The sequence below is a fragment of the Pagrus pagrus genome (genome assembly GCF_965226575.1).
Source record: "Pagrus pagrus genome assembly, chromosome: 6".
NCBI classification, from domain to species: Eukaryota; Metazoa; Chordata; class Actinopteri; order Spariformes; family Sparidae; genus Pagrus; species Pagrus pagrus.
Window position 1 is genome coordinate 5,626,481 of NC_140190.1, and position 20,056 is coordinate 5,646,536.

The 20,056-nt window shown below is 40.0% G+C and overlaps 1 protein-coding gene across 3 annotated transcripts in view; it reads left to right on the forward strand.

The window, feature by feature from the left end:
* The first annotated feature begins 5,514 nt into the window (after positions 1 to 5,514).
* The window catches only part of farp2 (FERM, RhoGEF and pleckstrin domain protein 2), a 29,330-nt gene continuing 14,788 nt past the window's right edge, over positions 5,515 to 20,056 (forward strand). For 2 of the 3 annotated variants that reach the window (XM_084355748.1, XM_084355750.1), the window contains exons 1-7: positions 5,515 to 5,675; positions 6,397 to 6,628; positions 14,295 to 14,399; positions 16,197 to 16,239; positions 16,325 to 16,403; positions 16,760 to 16,857; positions 17,633 to 17,747. In XM_084355748.1, coding sequence (XP_084211874.1) covers positions 6,428 to 6,628; positions 14,295 to 14,399; positions 16,197 to 16,239; positions 16,325 to 16,403; positions 16,760 to 16,857; positions 17,633 to 17,747 — 641 coding nt within the window. In that variant the 5' untranslated portion in view covers positions 5,515 to 5,675; positions 6,397 to 6,427. The remainder of the gene's footprint in view (positions 5,676 to 6,396; positions 6,629 to 14,294; positions 14,400 to 16,196; positions 16,240 to 16,324; positions 16,404 to 16,759; positions 16,858 to 17,632; positions 17,748 to 20,056) is intronic. The other variant, XM_084355749.1, reaches the window with a different exon arrangement.

A 20,056-nucleotide genomic window follows, 5' to 3' on the forward strand; every position in this document is an offset into this window, starting at 1 on the left:
CTTGTACATTTTTTTTTTTATCTCATTGAAAATACTTCTGTCCACTCCAGCGGACGTCATTTGTCAAAGGTTATATTCTGCCTATTTAGATTCACACTTGATTAAAAGTACCACGAACATTAGAAAAATATTAATTTGTTATTTTATCATTTATGTTTAAAAGGGTTTATTTTTATTCTTTCGCTTGAACTGCACACATCGAAGGGTTCGCACTCAATTTAACCCAATTTCCATTTGTTGTCCAGGTGAGCATAACCCTCCAATCCTAAAAAACAACATCACTTGTTCTTTTCAAAACCTGGTGCCTACATTACCCACAATGCAATTTAGCCACTAAGTGACATCACTAGAGGCAGTTTATCAGACTACATGCAGCTTCCACTTCTTTATTCTTTATATCATCATCATCATTATCATATCAAAGAACCCTCAAGGAACTATAAACATGTCAAATGAAGCTTTGTTTCTGAATTAGCTTCAGATTTTTCTCATTATACTGTCTACAAATGTAATTAAACCTCATCAGTAGCAGATTAGAAGTTTTCATTATCATTTTGTGACTTCAGTTAGTTTCTAAATCACCATATCAGTAGTTTGGTATTTTGCAGGTCACTGTAACCCAGTCCCAAATATTCCTGTCCACTCTATTGCAGTTGGTATTGATTTCGGCTTATCTGTCTCTGTCTGTCTGTCTGTCTGTCTGTCTGCCTGTGGAAAGATATTGTCACCACCTCAGCATTACAACCATGCCATACAGCTTTACAGCTGTGCAAGATCAAAATGTCTGCCGTGTTCAAAGATGGTTCTGGTCTCACGTGTTAATGTAGTAATTACTGCTGAGTATAACAGTCTTCAGGGCTGGAGGGATCCCATCGCAAGATGGTCTCTAGTTTTCAGATGAATTTAATAATAAGTGTAGTTTGGAGGGAGTCAACGAGTTTGCTAATCCAATTGCGCCACCTAACGTCATCTAACACCAATGACCTTGGATCTGTCATCAAGATAAGTTAGCTAACATTAATACAACATTAATTACTGTGCCATGAAGAGAAACTATATGACTATAACCTAATATTACTAAACTCAATTAAACTTGAATAACTAAAGTTTCGTCCAAGCTATAGGCTGCCAAAATATATTCCCTCGGGTGAATTTTAACATACATTATGAAAGGGATCAAATTTCTCCTGCACTAAAACGTTAGCAGCCGGACAGAATCCACAGACGATACAATGGGTAATTTAGGTAAATGTATGTATCATTTTAGTTAACTTTAAAAACATGGTAGTTAAATTCATTAAACAGTCTGTAGGCTGTCTATTTGATTAAGATATGGCTGTATTATAAAAAATATGAATTCCTATTGCAGTAATGAGAACACATATGGAAACTAGGGATGCATCATATGTACATCAGCTAGATAAATTATCAACCTAATATTGGGAAACTTATATTATCAGCTACATATCAGCATCAGTCAAATTGTAGCCGATAAATGGAGCCAATAATATGAAGCCAAATTGCTTTCGTTAAAGTGCAGCATGTACACTCTCCAATACAGTAGCTGGTGTTCATCACTTTTCAAGATGGCTTTTGGATCCGTCAATAAACACTAAGAAGAAAAAGAAGAAGGAGAAGAAGAGCAAGTACAGCACGCCACCGTCACACACAAGATGTCAAACCACTGCACCTGTGTAGAGTCATGCAGTGTAGGTGTGAGAGCCCAACATGTCGCTGGTGTGGACATTTTTTACAGTGTCAGAGGAAGACAACACCATTGTAAGTTGCAATAAATGTTTTGCGAGGGTTCAAGCTATGAAACATTGAATCATCATTTTGCTTACCACATCCAAGCCTTCCTGTAACGGACAGGAGAGGCAGGTAATTATCTGTATCAGCGGAAAAAAGTCCATATCATGCATCTATAATGGGAGCAGACTTCGCCATACCACCAGGACTACCATGTGTTAACATGTCTGTCAGTCTTTTTAAGTGCTGTATCGTAGGCAACTAGACATGTTTCATTTTCTTGAGGATGTTTCACCTCTCATCCGAGACGCTTCTTCAGTTCTTCTCGGATGGGAGGTGAAACCTCTTCAAGAAACTGAAACAAGTCCAGATGCCTAAGATATAGCACTTAGGTTTACCATGACCTGGATGACTGAGAGCCTTCATCAACATTTCTTTTAGTCATGCAGGCCATTTTGTTTTTTAATCTGCAATATAGCTGCAGTAAAGAAACCAACTTACAACCCTCAGAATGTTACATGGTAACTATGATAATTGTTATGCACACAAAGTTTTTTTCCCCAACAGTAAAATGCAGGAGAAATTCAAGGTGGCTCGTGTGTGTGCTGCTGTGTGACCACTTGGTGGCAGCTCAAACACACACACACACACATACACACACACACACACACTGAACAGACTCATGAGCAGATCCAGGTTAATTTGCTTAATGCTGACTGAACCAATTTACCCAGAATGATTTATGCACACTTAGACACTAAAACCCCTACATCTCAATCCCTAATCATGATCACCAGAAATTATAAACATTCTAACATTTAGGATGTTTTTTTAATGATCTGTCATTGTTAATATTTTCTGGATTACTGATCCTGCTGTGGCACTGAGAAGCTTTTCAGTCTTTTAACATTATTGCCGACAGACGTGCTCCTTATAAAAAATATAGAATTAAAGACAGATACGGTCCATGGTTCTCCTCAAAACTATGCAATGCCATCCACAACAGAGACGAAGCCAAGTATGTGGTTAAAGCAATGACAGATCATCAATAGCTGAAGCTTCAAATCACCACATCCTCTTTTGTTTACTGTGTCTCCTGATTCTTCTGTAGCCAATTCATGTCCAGCAGAGGGACTCCCCAGTGCCCCAGCTTCTTCTAACTGCAAATGGTCTTTGTCATTTAGTAAACAGTGCAGATGTTAACAAGCTGGAACTCTGCTTTGCATTGAAAAACACAGATCCATAAAACCTTGATCCATATGTTCTTCATGCAAGTTCCCCTTCAAAGGGTAACCTCAGTATGTTTTAGCCTGGACCCTGTTTTCCCTTGCCATAGTTTCACCAGCGCTAAAGTTTCCATGGTGCTTGGCTGTGCACCTCTGAATCGTTGTAATGACCACAAGTGTTTCAGGTAATCACTATTGCTCTTGATGTTTGTTCATTTTGCAAGGATTCCAACCCGGTGACAGGCATTGAGAATAATTTCATAGATGTAGCCATCATATAGGTATCAGTATTAAAAGGTGCAATATGTAAGAATGGGCCACCTGTCAAACTCTTACTTGAAACCACTAGGGGTCAGCATAGCACCAGGTTAAACGCAAACTGCTGCTAAACGTAGCTGCCATTAGCTAGCTAGCTCAGATAGTCATGTAACTAGTGGTCCAGACTGGGAGCTTGGAGCATAAGGGGAGTGTTGTTTTTAAATCTAAATATTTCTTTTTTACATTTTTGTTGAGTGTATGACTCTGATGTCTACCCACAGACCTCAGCTGTGGCCTACGACTTGAATCTGTGTTTGTGTGGAGGATTTAGTGGTGTGAGACCTGGCCTCTCGTCTCATCCTCCCCTACAGTGTCCGCTAAAAAAGGCAATAACCCCAAATGATTTCTCAAGGGCCAGTGTTTGGTTTGTCCTTATTACAGCCGTGGAAGAGGACCCGCTTCCTCTGTAGATAACAAGGGTCATTGTAAAGTAATGAAAACACAATCATTCTTAGTTTCAGGTGACAAACTAATTAAACATAATTGTGAATATTATATTTCATATCTGCCCTTAAATACCCCTAAATCCTACAGACTGAACCTTTAAGCTGGAAGCCAAGGATGTAATACTATACTATGAAAACAATAACAGGAGAGTTCAGCGGACTGTCAACTTATTAATTTTACTGAGGAAATTTCACATCCAAGAGCCAAGATCTGTATGTCCCATCATTTGAACCTTTCAAAATTGAATTTAGGAAGAACTTGAGACTATCCAAATGGTAAAGAATATGAAATGTGCTCATGGAGTAAGTGTGCTATGATTTATTTAAAGAAATATGATATTACATTAACATTGTAATGTCCTGTTGATCGCACCATCCCTACTAAGAATGTAGTCATGCCTGTCATATCAGCCTTTTGTCATTAAAATGCCTCTATACTTTATCTATTTTGCCTAATGTCAAATGTTGTGACCGTTTTGGAAGAAAGAAATGGGGGAGAAAAGCAAAGTGGGAGGTATGCGCGTGTCTACAGAGACCTACTGTATACAGAGAAATTTGCCAATACAGTTGTGCACCAGCATTGCAGCCGCGGCAGAGTATTCCTGTACTGCTTTGTTGGTTTCTTAAAGGGTAACCACCAATTTTGCAAACTAAAGTATGTTTACAGGTCTTTGGGAGCACTATTGCACATGTGAGTATGAAGTCTTTTGTGGCTCCAGAGGAAGCTGCATGTAATCTGATAAATTGACTCCAGTGATGTCACTCAGTGGCTAAGTTGCATTGTGGGTAATGTAGCCAGCAGGTTTTAGAAAACAATCAACTGGTCAAGCATTGTACTCAAAATTTATACAGCAGAACGAAAAATATGGCCTCCTTCTTCTACACATTCTTCTTCCTTTTCAAAACCTGGCGCCTAAATTACCCACAATGCATTTTAGGCACTAAGCGACATCACTGGAGGCAATTTATCAGATTACATGCAGCTTCCTCTGGAACCACAAAATGCATACTACTTTTTTTTTTACCTATGCAGCAGCACAATCACCAGGTGGTGGACCCCCATTTTTCCTCTACATTTATATCTGTCCAATCCAGCAGACATTATGTACCAAAGGGTATATTCCACCTATTAAGTTTCACATGATATTTTTACTTGTTTAACATAAAAGAAAACATTACTTTGTTATATAAGAATTCATGCCTGAAAGGGATAATGTTTATTCTTTCACTACATTCAACCCAATTTCTATTTGTCGTCCCAGAGCCATAGGCGGTGGGTATAACCCTCCAATCCTACATTACCCACAATGCATTTTAGCCACTAAGCGACATCACTGGAGGCAATTTATCAGATAACATGCAGCTTCCTCGGGAGCCACAAAAACACTTTAAACTACTTTTTCGACTTGTGCAGTAGTACTCCTCAAGACCTGCAAACACACTTTGATGTGTAAAATTGGTGGAGTTGCCCTTTAAGGAACATCAATGCTCATTGTTATGATTGCTACAGAAACAGTCACTTCTCTTCTCCTCTACTTTGCATCCTTTTGGGTCCATTTAGTGCACATTTGACACTGAATCTAGTTCTTCCTGCAGATGTATTTCTGTGCTTTTGTTTCTAATCAATCCATACAACAAAAAAAAACACTTTGTAAACTGTCCACGAGGCCTTCTTATGGATCTACAACCTGTAATTTCTCCTGTTTGTTCTCCATCCATCAGGCTATTTAAAGAGGAGGGAGGTAAACCTTCCTCCTCAGCCTACAATCCTCAGCCCCCTTTCGACCAATGGCAGCACGGCATGCGACTCTATTAGCCAATGACAAGCTAGTGTGAGTGCGCAGTCCGTTGGACGACGACGACCATGGACCGGAGCGGTGTGTCCTCTTCGCTCCAACAAACTTTTTAGCGTTTAGTTTCGACACGGACAAACACGGTAAGTTTTAACGCTCCTCTGTCAACACATTAACGTATTTACTGCTCAAGTATAGCGACGTTTTTCGGAGGGGCAGCCCGGTTTTAAGGGGGTATTAGCACGTCGCGTCTCTTCGGTAAACTCCGCTCACACTCAAAAAAAGAAACCTTTAACGTTTTTATGAGTTTGGTGAAGTGTGAATGTCTTAACGCTTTTAAAAATGTTTGTTTCGGCGATATTCACGTTGCTGCTGACCCAGTTTTGGGACCCACATGCAGCCGTAACTGTTAACGGCTCGTAAACGCTAAATCTGTGCGCCGTCGTTTCTTTTTCGTACTTTATGGTCGTCTTCTTCTCCTCTGGCAGGCTTCATCCTACACCCGATGCCACACAGATAACGTTAGCTTAGATGAATGTTAGCTTTTGGTGTCATGTGTCAACTGTGTGTGTGTGTGTGTGTGTGTGTGTGTGTGTGTGTTGTGTGCGTGTGTGTGTGTGTGTGTTGTGGATGAGCCTCACATGTCCTCAAACAAGCTTTTCAGACAGCCAGACTACTTTTTTTTTTTGGAGTGAAACATGCAGAAACAATGTGAAACCAGACATCACCTGGTTGGAGTCAACCTACAACACACAGTGTGATGATAGATCTGCTCACCCCTACACAGAAGCAGACATTATTTTAGCCATGTGAGTTTTATATTTTTGGCACTTTTCCCTAACTTTGCTGATGATTTCTCTGCAGGAGTGAGGTGGGGGAGCTGCTCAGAGCAGTAATGGGGGAGATTGATGGTTCATACCGGGTCCTGCAGACCCCTGGCACAAGGCTGGGAGCCCAGTTCAATGCTGGTATCAGCACTTTGGAGCCGGGCCAGAGCCTCAGTGGCAACATGATCAGCGGGAGCAGAGGCCATGGGCGAGGACTACACATCCGTGTGCAGGGCCTGGACGACTCCCAGGAGTTCTTTGATACAGACGTAAGTTTCTACCCTTTAACGGTTGCACAGCCTCATCCCTCTTTTATTTACACTGCGATAAGTCGGCAGTTTGTCACACAGCAGGCTACATCAACATCATCCCTTGCAGTCGTGGGTATACCCTGGTTGCGTGTGGCTTGGATTTGTGACAGCTGCCACATGGCTTTGGCGCTGAAATCCCTTCCTCCTTAAGGCTTCTTATTCGGGCAACTTAGTGTAACTCAGCAGGGCACTTTTTAGTGTCTGATTTCTGAGTGATTTCTGCTCAACGCCCAAGAAGTAGTGGTGAAGGTAGACAATCTGGCCAACCAGGACTCCTGCTTGAACATGTTTACATTTACATTTTGAATGATCAACCCCTGTATTCCTCAGTGCTGAAGATGCTATAAATATGGCAATTACAGCAGGTCTATACCCGTTTTGATGGGTTTGGCTTTGTAATGATCAACACAAGGCTTCATATTATAGCCACTTTTATGGTTGCAACGGAGTTACATTTTTATGGCACGATAATCATCCGAGAAAATAAGGTGTTACACATTCATTATTACTGCTATCAGTTTCAAAGATCCTTAAAGGAGTACAAATACAAGTTGTTGGGGGTTTTTTTCTCTTGGCCAAACAAATAGTTTACTTCATGTCCTGACAGACATGAAACTTGATTATACTTCAACATATATAGTACTCAAAATTAGTTCAGGAAATTGGAATATTTTAGCGTTTCTTCTTCAGGAAATTTTAGTGTTTATTCAGTGACACATCTGAATTTTTATTTTGTGAATATTTTTGGTCCCAAAAAAGTAATGCTACACATTTCATTTGACTCTTATTGCATATCCATGCACATGCATGTATGCACCCATATCTCATATCCCTAACTCATTTTGAGAGGTGTAAGAATTCAGTTAAGTGGAGAAGTGCGTGTTCACAGTACAATAATGTTCAGTTTTTCATACCACTGTATACCTTGAAACCTTGGTATATCGCTGCAACCCTAGCTTCTGTTTAGTCTACTGCGATTTTACTTTATTTAAAGGTGCAATGTGTAAGAATTGGCCATCCAAACAATCAAGGGGCAGCATAGTACCAGAGTAACTTCTTACTGTAGCTGCCCTTTGCGGTTAGCTCAGTTAGGTGTGCAGCTAGCTGGTCAGACTGGGAACTCGGGGTTAGTGTTCACACCGCTAGCGCTGGGGCTAGCTGGTTAGCATGCCAACTTCAGTAGATATCTCTGTAACACAATACAAAGACATCATAATGTAAAAAACTATGATTTTAATCACATTCAGTAGATAATTTTAGTTCATTTTGTCAACTTAGTGTCTTACATATGAAAGGGTATTGTAGTTGGCAGACAGGGCAAAGTCTAAAAAATGTGAGTTTTCTAAGTTTTGCTCTGCCATCACTGCAAGTACATATAAAGCAACACAAGTGCATAGTGCCACACAAATTACACTGAAAGTTTGAAGTCATGAGCTACATTTTAGCACAAGTGAATCTCTATCCAAGAATGTTAGCTGTTGTTTTTTTTAAAATTAATTTACACAGAAGTTAATCCTCTCTAGCGAAGACAGTTGGTTTGAACAAACATTTAGATCCATTCTGTTATCGTGCTTTCCTGTGTTTACACGCCAAGTAGCTGCTGGAGTCACTCAGAAGGCAAATAGGAAGCAATAAGGAAGCCACTATATCAGAGCAAGTTTCCTGTCTTTTCTGTGCTGGGAGGTTTGTCAAAGTGATGATAGTGGAGTCTCCGAAATTAATAAACAACCAAGTCAATAAGGTACATTTACAGTGTGATACAATGAGACTTATGGGCCACTAATTCTATTAGAATAGTTTAGTAGTAGTGTTTAATGTGTGTAGCCACTCTTCACTAAATCCTTATGTAGCCACAACAATAGCGGTTCTGGCAGATATAGTGGGGGGTCACTGCTGAGACAGACATTTCATAATCTTATGCACCATATGTTGTCTCAGAGTCTCACGCTAATACAATGTGACAGACAAATTTAATTTGTATGGAAGTGGGTCTCTGTGCGAAGTAACAGAAGCAAGTTTTCTGTGGGTTTTAGGAAGATATTCAGGGACAACTGAACAGAGACAACTGCAGAGTTCAAAGTAAGCTCTGGACATGGTGTTGATAGGAGGTGGCAGACAGAAATACATGGCTGCAAAAGGGGAATGACAGCAATCCTGTTGTCAAGCAGACTGCAGTTTGCTGAGGACAAGATGGCCTCTGAGAGCCTCTGTTGTTCACCGCTGCTTAATATCTCTGCTCATTCATACCGAGTCATCATGGGCTGGTGGGAGGATGGTGCTCATGTCTATGTGCTGAATGGCTGCAGAGCTTTACATCTGTTACTTGACTTATATATATATAATGTTCACTAAAAAAGGACTGCCCCTGTGCTATATCATTATTAGTTTTATGTCCGTGTGACCGCAGCTCCTTAAAATAAAAATGAATGAAGGAGCATAACTTTTCCTACATTGTAATTGTAGTTTTTCCTCAAACACTGTATGCAAAAATAGATACAGTGTTGAATGTTTGAAATGCTTGTGGCCTTCAAGCAACTGCCTCCCCTCATTGTGGCATTTTGGTTGCTCAGCTGCTCAAATACCATCGACATTTGTGTACAGTCGTTTATAATCTGCCGTTACCTGCCACTCTCACTATGTACTGTGCAGTGACATAAAATACACAGAGTCCAAGGTGTGTTGAATTTCTGAAGTACAGGTTCCTGGCTTTGTCGTGCATGATTACAATCAAAAATGCATCACAGATTTCATCTTGTGATACTGGAGAAGGAGCAAACGGTGTGATAGGACATGTGTATTATGTTCACATAATGTCTTTAGTCTGGAACTCCAACAACAGACAAATCAGATCAGAGCATGTGTGCTTTTGATCTGTGGCCTTCATCTGCTGCAGGTACCTCGCATGGTCATCATCAGCAGACATTTGCTTGCATGGCTCTCGTCCACAGGCCCCTCCCACAGCCAGCACAGGAGAAAGCTCGGCCTTGTGGTTTCTGGACAGGGAGGCAGGGCCAGCAGGGCAAGGGAAACACAGGATCCTTTTATCCAGCACAGCCAGCCCCTTAGCTGGCCTTAACTTCCAGCTCAAAACTCGCACACAAAAAAAAAGGGCCAAGAGTGGGATGTGGAACCTAGCTGTGTGAAAACGCAGTACAGTCGGGGCACTGGTGGGAGGGAATCCGGGCAGGCTTTGCTTTAGTGTTAGCAAACAAGCACATAAATTGCAAGGTTGACAACCGAGGGGGTTGAAGGGTGGGGGGGGGGACATAGGGGCAGCCTCTGGTGTTAAAAGAGCAGTTCAGAGGGAGCAGTCATGGCCAGTGCAAAGTTTGAGTCGGGCGGTGGGGGAGGGGACACACTCAGGAGTGAAGCCCTGCCGAAAAGTTTGGAATTTCAACCACTGGCCCGCAACAGAAATCACTGTTTGACTTTGTCATTGGAGAATGATGAAACTTGTGTAACTCCAAGATGACTCCTTGTGTTTTTATCTGTTCAAACGAAGAATTTTACAAAGTGTGAAACAAAAAAGACTCTGGTGTTTATTGTTGTCTTGACCACTCTGCAGTATAGTTGGAAATAACAGTATAATTATCTGTAATGGAGCTGAATGGGGCATGTGTTTTGTGTGCATGCTCAAAAAAGGAGTACTCTTTCTCTTCACTACAACCACTACAGCTGAGCATGCGGCTCTCGTCTCCACAAAGCATTCACACTATCCCACTGTTTAGTGAAGTAGCTAATCTAATGGCTCTGCCCAGAAGGACTTGTTAAACATCTGAAGCAGTGCCCTGCTCTGCACAGCACTGATCTCTCCTGTTGTTGCTGCACAGATATTTTTCAGCTGGTAGTAATTGGCTGCCACTCAAGGAGGTCCCACCTAGCTCAGGTTGTTTTTGTTTTTTGCAGAGCGAGCTTAGTTTTGACTATATCTGGGTTACACAGGTGACCTGAGCAGAAGGCACACTAAAACACCTGATCCTGATTACCACTATGTCGTCGTGTTTATCTGCCAACAGACACTCTGTCCCAGCTGTCCCACATGCGTGTCCTCAAGCCAGGGAGTGAAAAGAAATCAACACTAATGATTTGAAATGAAATTTTAAATTAAGTTAAAGGCATCAAAGAAGTTGTTGTTTGAAATGTCTCCACACAGACTTGTGGAACTCTGCAACTGGTGTGCAGGGCTTTAAAATGTATTTCAGCAGGAAATCTCCTAGTGTCAAAGCCTAAACAATGTACATCCCAATGTGCCAGATACAAGTCCCAACACACCCCTGCTGTCAGTATGACGTTCTGCGAGAGCACACGGCCATTTACTGGTGACTGGGGAGCTTCTGGGAACCATGCTTAACCTGTTATGCAAGGTACACCCAAGCCCTGGACTTGAAGTAGGCTGGAGGATACGTGGGTTACCTGTGTTTTTGTATGTTGTAAGGGCAGTCCTCCCTTTCAACCCCCCTTTTCACATACACACTAGAAGATTTGTCTCCCAGAGAAACATCTGTTTGTCATAATCCCTGCTGCTTTCGGGGCTTGATTGGGTGACCCACTGACCTGCCCTAATGTAAGAGCTTAGAGATGAGACTGTTGGCCACACCACAAGTTGGGTGTGAACAAACTGCATGTGATCTCACTGTCACATCACAGATGTGCTTGAGTTGAAATTGTCAAGCGGGCTCTGAGGGAGCAGCCCACAGATGTGTGACACATTTATTTGCATGGCAGAATGACTTGGATAAATCATGGTTGAAGACAGGGTTTATCATAGGGTTCTTCTCGGATACCACTTTTGTGGTTTCGAAGCTTTGGTGAAAGTTAACCGCAGATATTTGAAGCTGGTCCTTCACCAGGATGGTTTTCCATTCCCAGATACTGTTCTGTATTTGTCTTTTATGTACGCTGATTTTGAGACTACTTGAATGCCATCAAGGAGCCTCATTTCTCATGCTTTTAGCAGTCTTTTACCTCATTCAGTGCAGCCAATGTCTTCTACCTCAACAAAAAATAAATTAAATAATAAAAGTCAAGCACTCGAATATAGATTCGGATGTTGATTACCATGGCAACAGTAAAGCTTTGTAGCTTCAAAGCGTTGGGGTCAGCCCAAGTTGACCAAATAAAATACCAGAATATTTTTAAAATAACATCTTGTAGTAATTTCAAAATGTTTTCTTGGGATGACTATTTTGTGATTTCCCAGTGCTCAAGTGTCCCAGTGTCTGTGTGTAACAGAAAAGCAGTAGCCTCAACCTGAACCAGGAAGTGCTTGAATGAATTAATGCAAATGTATTTCAGACGTGTGAAAACAAAAAGTGAAACTAGTTCAACAAATGAGCATAATAAAATGAAAAGCATGTTACAAAGTATATTCCATTAACAAGCACTGACATGCCCGAAAAGGAGTAGGATAAAGTGTACACTTATTTAGTCCTTCACCTTCTCCCCACTCAGTAATTAATCATAATCAGTTTACTTCCTTGTCAATTTTTTTTTTTTTTTTTTTTTTAAATTAATATCTTTTAAATAATCAATCATCAAAATTATTGCTGCTTTATTTTCTGTCGATTATTGGACTTGGACTTGAATTGTATCAGCACTTGTGATCTTTTAAAGATCAGGAAACATATTATTTACCAATAACGATCATATACATCTTTTTTTACATTTACATTTATGTACATTTATCTATGTTATGACTCTTTAGGAGCTTTTTCTCCCTCTTCTGTAGAAACGCCAGCCATATCTTGAAGGCTGGTATCACTGCAGTGGTACAATAACTGTGCCCACAGTGTGTACAGTAACTGATTGCACACACAGATAATCCAACTTGGTCGGCAGTAAAAGGAAGTTATATGAAAGGGAAATGGTCAGCACAGGTCTGCACTCTGATGAAACTCCTGGAAATTGTCTCTAGCCACTACACTGCATATTTTTTATGTATTCATGCAGGCGGATGTGAGGTTGATTTACACTAGTAGTACCATGTCCTTTTTGCAAGATGTCTGGCAGTAAACAGATCTCAGTGAAAATGTCATCCCTCCCTCTCAGATTGTGGAAGATAGAGCCGAATGTCCCAGAGGAAGATATTTACTCTCCCTCGAGACCTGAGTGCTGTGAATGCAGTGTTACATTCCTGCAGAGGGTTAATGAGTAACACAAAGGAGGAGCTTCTGGAAGCACACCAGCCAACACAGAGCAGTTTGCTCAGGACATCTGAGGAAAGAATCTGTTCACAGTTTGTTGTACTCTGCCATGGCTTTCTGGTTTTCATGTCAAACCAGTCGCCGCAGTTGACATTTTTTCACTGCTTGGTTTAAAAAAAATGGTTTGGGATCTCGAAGAGGTGGATCATATCTGTTTAACATTGCTATTTATGTTTTAACTCTGCAGTTTAAATGCTGGTTAGCCTGAATTTACAACTGAGAGAGGAGAACATTGTCAACAGTAAAGGAAAACTTAGAAAAATAGGAATTATTGTGTGGAAATTGTCTTAATCCACAGGGAATACTTGGTTTTGCTCTAATAACTTTGTTTGCAAAACACTTCAGACATTGGTTCCGTCTGCTTAGAGCTCAATATGATTACATTGACTCTTTGGCATTCACTGAACCTCACTGATCCAGTCAAACTGAGACCAAATACCTCAAAATATTTCTTACATTTGGCCACGGATGCATATTGAATTCTTGCTGTCTGCGTAGTATGTTTGGCCTGCACTCAAAGACAAGCCAGACTGAGTATTTTAACACACCAGGTTTTGCTCTCTGCTTGAGAACAGCTGTAATCAGACACTGAATGCATGGAAAAGGGGGCATTTTACAACAGATTCCTGAATTTATGGATGTTGTGTCAGTAGGTTTCACCTGCAATTTATAGATTTTGTGAATGCCGACCATATGATTGTATCAAGGTAATGAAAAGACCAACTACAGTAAATCTCCCGGTGCTCTTTGAGTTGTAACGCTTTACTTTAGCCCATGCAAAGCAGTTCTTTTTATAAGGCTTTTAAAAATACTATTTTACATTACAACCAGATGTCTCGGGCTATAATTTTCTCAAAAAGTCACAGGCTGGGATCCCAAACCTCAAGTGCAGTGTGTTCTTAGTACATAGTAATTAGTTCTTCGTTCAGTGAAAACAAACCCCAGAGCGTTGAGAAGGTAAACTTAGGCAGATTTCCTGCTTGTGATGTTGCTGCAGTCTGTCCAGGGTTCCTGCTGACAGTAAATGCACATTACAGCAGGACACATTTTTTGCAGTTAACTTGCACATCCAAGTCAAGGAAACCATTTGAATTGACAGATGGAACATAGGCGGCCATAAAACACACAATGAAGTGGATCATTTACAGATGCCAAATATTTTCTGCACCACACAGACAGGGCTTAGTTTGTGCTCAAGCATGGCCCTCTTCACGTCAGAAAAAAAAGTTTTTGACAGTGATCTCGATTGTTCACCTATGTTGTTGATCAGCTTCGTAGTCCTTCAGGCGTTTTAGTCTAAACAATGCAACTTCTCTTTCAATTTGAGATTGAAAGTATCCCAAGTGGATATCTAAGCTCTTTGTGTTGAGGTAGTGATGAAAATAACAATTTCCTTTTTCCCTTTTGTTTTTCTCTTTCAGCCAAAAGCTCCTGCACAGACCCTCCTCTCTGAGGTTTTTCTTAGAGGCAACCTCATGGAGAGTGATTACTTTGGCCTGGAGTTTCAGAACATGCAAATGAACTGGGTACGTACACAGACAACAGTGATTTCTGTTTCCTTGTCTGAAATGGACACATTAATTTCCAGGAACTGACATGCAAATTGATCATACATGACAGTTAAAGTACTGACCAGCAAAGGCAGGCTGCATTTAAAAGGTCACAGTGTGATGACAACAAGACATGTCTTACTCCTGTCACTTCTCAGCCATCAGTTGCTTTGCTTTAGCTTTCTACCGCAGGGCACACAGTGATGCAACACTGTTTTTACTGGACTGGAGCACTGTATAATCCAGGAATATATTTAACTTGTCTGGCACAAGTGCCCATACACACATGTCAGACTTTCCATTGTTTCATTCTTTTAGAAACATAAGTGGAATTCAAGACCACCTACAAGTTCTTTGTAAAGCAACAGAGAAGAGATATGACACGCACTGTATATCTTCTTCAAAGAGAGTGGAGCCGGTGTTAGGCATTGAAAAGCTGCACTAGATATATACAATACATTTGATGCTTAAAGAAGCTTTCACATGAGTCATGCACTGTGTTGTGTGAACTAAATGCCTCTTACCAAAAAAGTAAATGACAGTCTAGGTCAAAGGTCAAATAGTTTCAACTTTGGCTGCTCGGTTTTTCTCTGGATGAGAAGAGTTACTCTTAATTAATGGAAAGGTTAATATCAGGTGCCAGGTGCTTAGTTGCTTCAGGCTGATGATGTCACAAGTCTGAACTGTTTGTAACGATGACTTTCAACATATTTCACATCATGTAACTCTTTTCATATACATTTTAAATACTAGCGAGTCTCAACATGTGGGTTTTTCTGCTGATCGAGGTGCCAACACTTCTTCCATTAGCAGACTGAATGTTTTTATCATAATTGTGTACTTTGCTGATTGTATGGTAGCAGCTTAAGTACAGTTTAAGTGCAGGTCTTTTAAGTGGGTTATGAAATATATACTCTGGGAAGTTTTGGAAACACTTGGCTATGTTTGGACCAATGCAGGATGTTTGGACCTGGTGCTAATGTCAGTTTAGAGAACTAAATGACATTTGAAATAAACTGTTCATTGTTTAAGCAGCTATAGCTTTGAAAACAAAAAGAAAAATTACACTTAATGTTTTTATATATGGATATTTTTTACTTTGATCAACTACTATTGTGTGCAAGTAATTTTTCTCAATTAAACAATTAAAGGATAAGTTAACAGCGTTCGCATGCACCCTCTCTGAAGTCTTTTCAAATCAATTTCTGGGCTTTTAGAGACTTTACTAACGTAAAACAAGGAGTATCGGTAAATTCTGACATCTAAGAAGCTGGAAGCATCTAATGTCTTTTTGATTTATGAAATTACTTTTTAAAAATTATTTGATAATCTAAATATTTGCGACTTAATTTTTCATTGCTAAATTAATCCAACAAAGCATATTAGCTGTAATGGTTTCCAAAGCAGATGCACCAGTATCTATACTTTCCTTGAATTTATTTTTAAGCCTTAACACATGCATATGAAACTATGTACTGAGAGAAGGATTCAGTCAAATATCAGCCAATACCAATTTCTCAATATATCCATCTGCATCGCTCACATTCCACCCTCAATCAAGCCCAGATGTAACCAGGCAGGCAGACTCCTGCGTTGAGTCAGTGAACCCAGTTTTTGCCCACAACATTGCTATATGCATCTACTATCATCTGATGCTATCGCACAATCACCATGCAGTAAGGGAGTCATTTAAAGCAGAGATGTCGCCAGCTGTCAAACTCTGTAAAAAGTTCTCAAAATACTGTGAAAATGATATTATTTCTTTTTCTTCAGGTTTGGCTGGACCCTATAAAACCCGTTGCAAAACAAGTCAGAAGTAAGTGAGCTCAAATATTAGCTCAGTATAAGCGCCTCCTGAAGATGTGTGTTTGTGTGCTGATGTGTGTTTTCATGTTTTTCAGGACCATCAAATACGCTATTTAGACTGTCAGTGAAATTCTTTCCTCCAGACCCCGGTCAGCTGCAGGAGGAGTACACAAGGTCAGTGACTGTAATTTCCTACTGGATATTACTTCTATGTCATGCCCGTGTGGAGGAGCTTTACAATCTACAAACATTTTTATTCCTTTTCATGGTTGTCAGGGCACTATAGTATTTGTCCTCCCAAAAATGTCTCTAAACAACAAACTCAAGACCTAAAAACAGCAGATTTTCAAATAAAAAAAAAATCTAGGCTTGATTTTATAAGTTATTTTGTGAGGGGCTGTTACATGACATTTAACTTTGATAAAAAAAAATACTTCTGATAATCTATGATAAGCTCTGCCTATGTTTATTTACTTCTCAACGGTGTTAACAGATGGACACTAAGCCTCTGTGCTTTTTGTTTTGTACAGGTATTTATTCTCGCTGCAGATGAAACGAGATCTGATGGAGGGCAGGTTGATCTGCACAGAAAATACTGGAGCCCTGCTGGCCTCTCACCTCGTCCAGTGTAGGTTTTACCACCATATTTGTTTTGTTTCTTTGATGGTGGCAATATTCTGTAATTGTGATGTGCCAGTTAAAGCGAAGTGTGTCACTGGCTGCATTATTCACAACATCTTCTGTAACATTGAGCTGGGTTGCATTAGAGCGCTTCGATTGAGTGCACACAAACAAGGACTTGTATGCTAAAAATGGCGTTAATGGAGTTAGTTTTCTCTGTGTTGCATTATAAAAGAGGTGTTTCTTTTATTTAACCAATCTAGATTTCTTAATATAGGGTGGACACAATATTAGAAACACCTGTTTTAATCTAACATTAACACAAACTTCAGCTTCAAAAATGATCATAAAGTCAAACAACACTTCTCTAAAACAGTTCCAACAAAATCTGAACAAAATAAAACTTATGAAGGGAGGATTTTATTGCAGAATTGTTGTGTTACACTCATTTTCCATTTTATTAGGCACTCTTGGCAAAAACAAATGCAGTCCAAGTACACACACGACAACACAGCACAGCTGTTCTTTTGCATTGTTGCATTTGAATGTGAAATATTTATTACAGTTAAAATCAAAGACTAAGTCCTAAAGGAAGTTAAATATCCAAAAGAATTACATACATCACTTTAATCTCACAGAACCAGAAGACAGAAGAAATTGTTCTGTCATTTTTATTGATCTAAAATGTGCACACACCCAAATTAAGTCAATAGACTTTGCTTAATAGACTTTCATTTCATGCACAAAGATGAATTTATGTTCTGCTCTCCCTTCAACCACAGCGGAGATTGGCGACTATGATGATGTAGCAGACAGGGACTTCCTGAGGGTAAACAAGCTGTTGCCTTACCAAGAGAAGGTGCAAGAGAGGATCATGGAGCTGCACCGCAGGCACCTGTAAGTTTCTCCCTGTACTCCTTCATATGTATAGTATGTCTATTGATTTATTAATCTGCCTTTCCATAACCTGGTTGTGCCAATTTGGTTTTGGCTGCATGTTTTTCTCCATGACACTATAATATCCTAAAAGGCAGTCAGGATGTTAACTAGTTTTAATTGAACCATTAGACTTTGACTAACCTCAGTAATCATGTCAAGGTCAACACCTCTTCCGCCTGCCTTAAATGTTCCACAGTCTCTCATCTCTAGCACAAAATAGAGCAGCTGAGTGCCAGGCTGCTAGCAGATTGTTCTGTCGTAGCTGCTGACTGGGCACTTCTGTTCAACACTTGTGCACAGTTCATCATATTTTATTCATGCTTGTTTTATTCTCGAACAGATGGGACTAAAGATACTTAAAATTAAAAGTACTGTCCTATGTACTACACCAAGTACCTTTTTGTTTAAATGTTTTTTTTAAGTACAGGTACACAAACAACATCCTCTTCAGAGTAACAAGATTAAATGTGGTTCATTACATTCTTCTCCTGACCATGTGAGGACAGTTCACTGTGACTGTGACTCGATTTAGCACTGGCACTATAACTATAACATGGCCATTATATTGTGGGTTAAAGTGATTACACCCTGCTGTGTTAGACTGCAGTGGAAGTAACAAATGAGCAGCATCACCACAGCAAACCTGACGAGTATCATTGTGGAGCTGCAGTATGGAATTAGGCAACACTACAACACTAGCTGTTGTAGGAAGTGAAAAATAATACACACATTCACCTCTCTGCAAGACTGAGTTTAGATATACCCACTTTGAGTGAATACATTGTTATGACGTGCAGATTTATACCAGCTGAAAGTTTACTAGATTTCAAAGCCACTCTCTTCTGAACATTTCCAGCTAAATGTCGAAGCGACCACAAATCCTGAGCCTCAACTACACATTCCAACCTTTTTAGGACATCTCAAATTCATATCCCACAAAGGGCATCACATGAATGGCAATTTTGGGAATTTGTAAACAGTGGCACGTTGTCTGCGCTCCTATTGATGTGGCTGTAAAGGACAAATGTTTACTGTTAACTAGGATGAGGTAACTGAACTAAGACAACTGTGTTCTTGCTTCACAGCCATAATGAGAGGGTTTGCCCGATTCCCCAGTCCAGAGTCTGAAAAAACAACCTGCAGCATTTTTCCCACCACCAGCTTTCTTGTTAGCACAGTACTATCCTATGGCCAATAGGGGCTCTTTTCAACTCACTGTATTAGGAGGCTCTAAAGACCTTTGCTAATCTCTTCCCCTGGTTGCCAGTATGGAAGCACAAGCAGCGAGCTCCCTGGCCTAATCCCCTGCTCTGGCTGGTCTATTAGCCATAAGGCCAGTGGGGCAGGGGAGGGCCCTAAGGAGATTTCACCGCTTAAAGGATGAACAAAATTAGAATGTGGCGATGATTGGATGGATATGTCTTCCTAACATGCTGTTTGGTTGTAATCACATGGTTTTAGATAATGCCTCTCAAATCCTCGAAGTTAAAAAAGATTTAAGGACACACTACTCCAAATATTCGAGGACTGATACGATCGTTTGTTTAAAGTTCTTGTGGTAAATCAACAAAATAGCTTGCAGAGTGAACAACTAGGGTATTATACTCCAAAACCCCAGTTGATTTTGATTAACTTTATGGTTTTTCAGGAGCATAGACATTTTACTGCACTTTCGGCCTTCTCTGTATGAGAGAATCAAAATCAAACTTTCGATTTATAAATAAATAGAAGTGAGTTCAGAGTGTGAGTGCAAGCATAAGATTTTATATATATTTTCTATGACACACTGGGAACCACTGCTGAATCCAAAGAATTGGTGTGATGTAATCATTTTGTTTCCTTTGCTATTGAAAGGGTGCCGCTGTTATTAAATTACATTTTGGTCAGATTATGCTGGGAATCTTTACACTTGTTTTTCCTTGTTTTATCTCTCATTTTTGCTTATTAATTTGTTTAGTGCATTTACTGAGGAGTTTAGTCATTTGGTTGAATTGGTGTTGGCTCTGATGAGTTATTTAATTGTTTTGTACATTAAACCTACTACAAGGATCTTTGATATTTATTTTTGGAGACCCCTGTGGACAAAAGTGGTAATGTTTCCACCATCAAAACCACAACATATAATGTCAGACATAAAATTATCTTAAGGAAAATCTCCTCCTGCTACTTTTTAACAGGCTAGTGTATTACCCACTGTAACTCAAATCGGGAAAATGTAAACACAGGCTCTTCTAGTCCAGACCCATTGGCAGGTATTAAGAAAAACT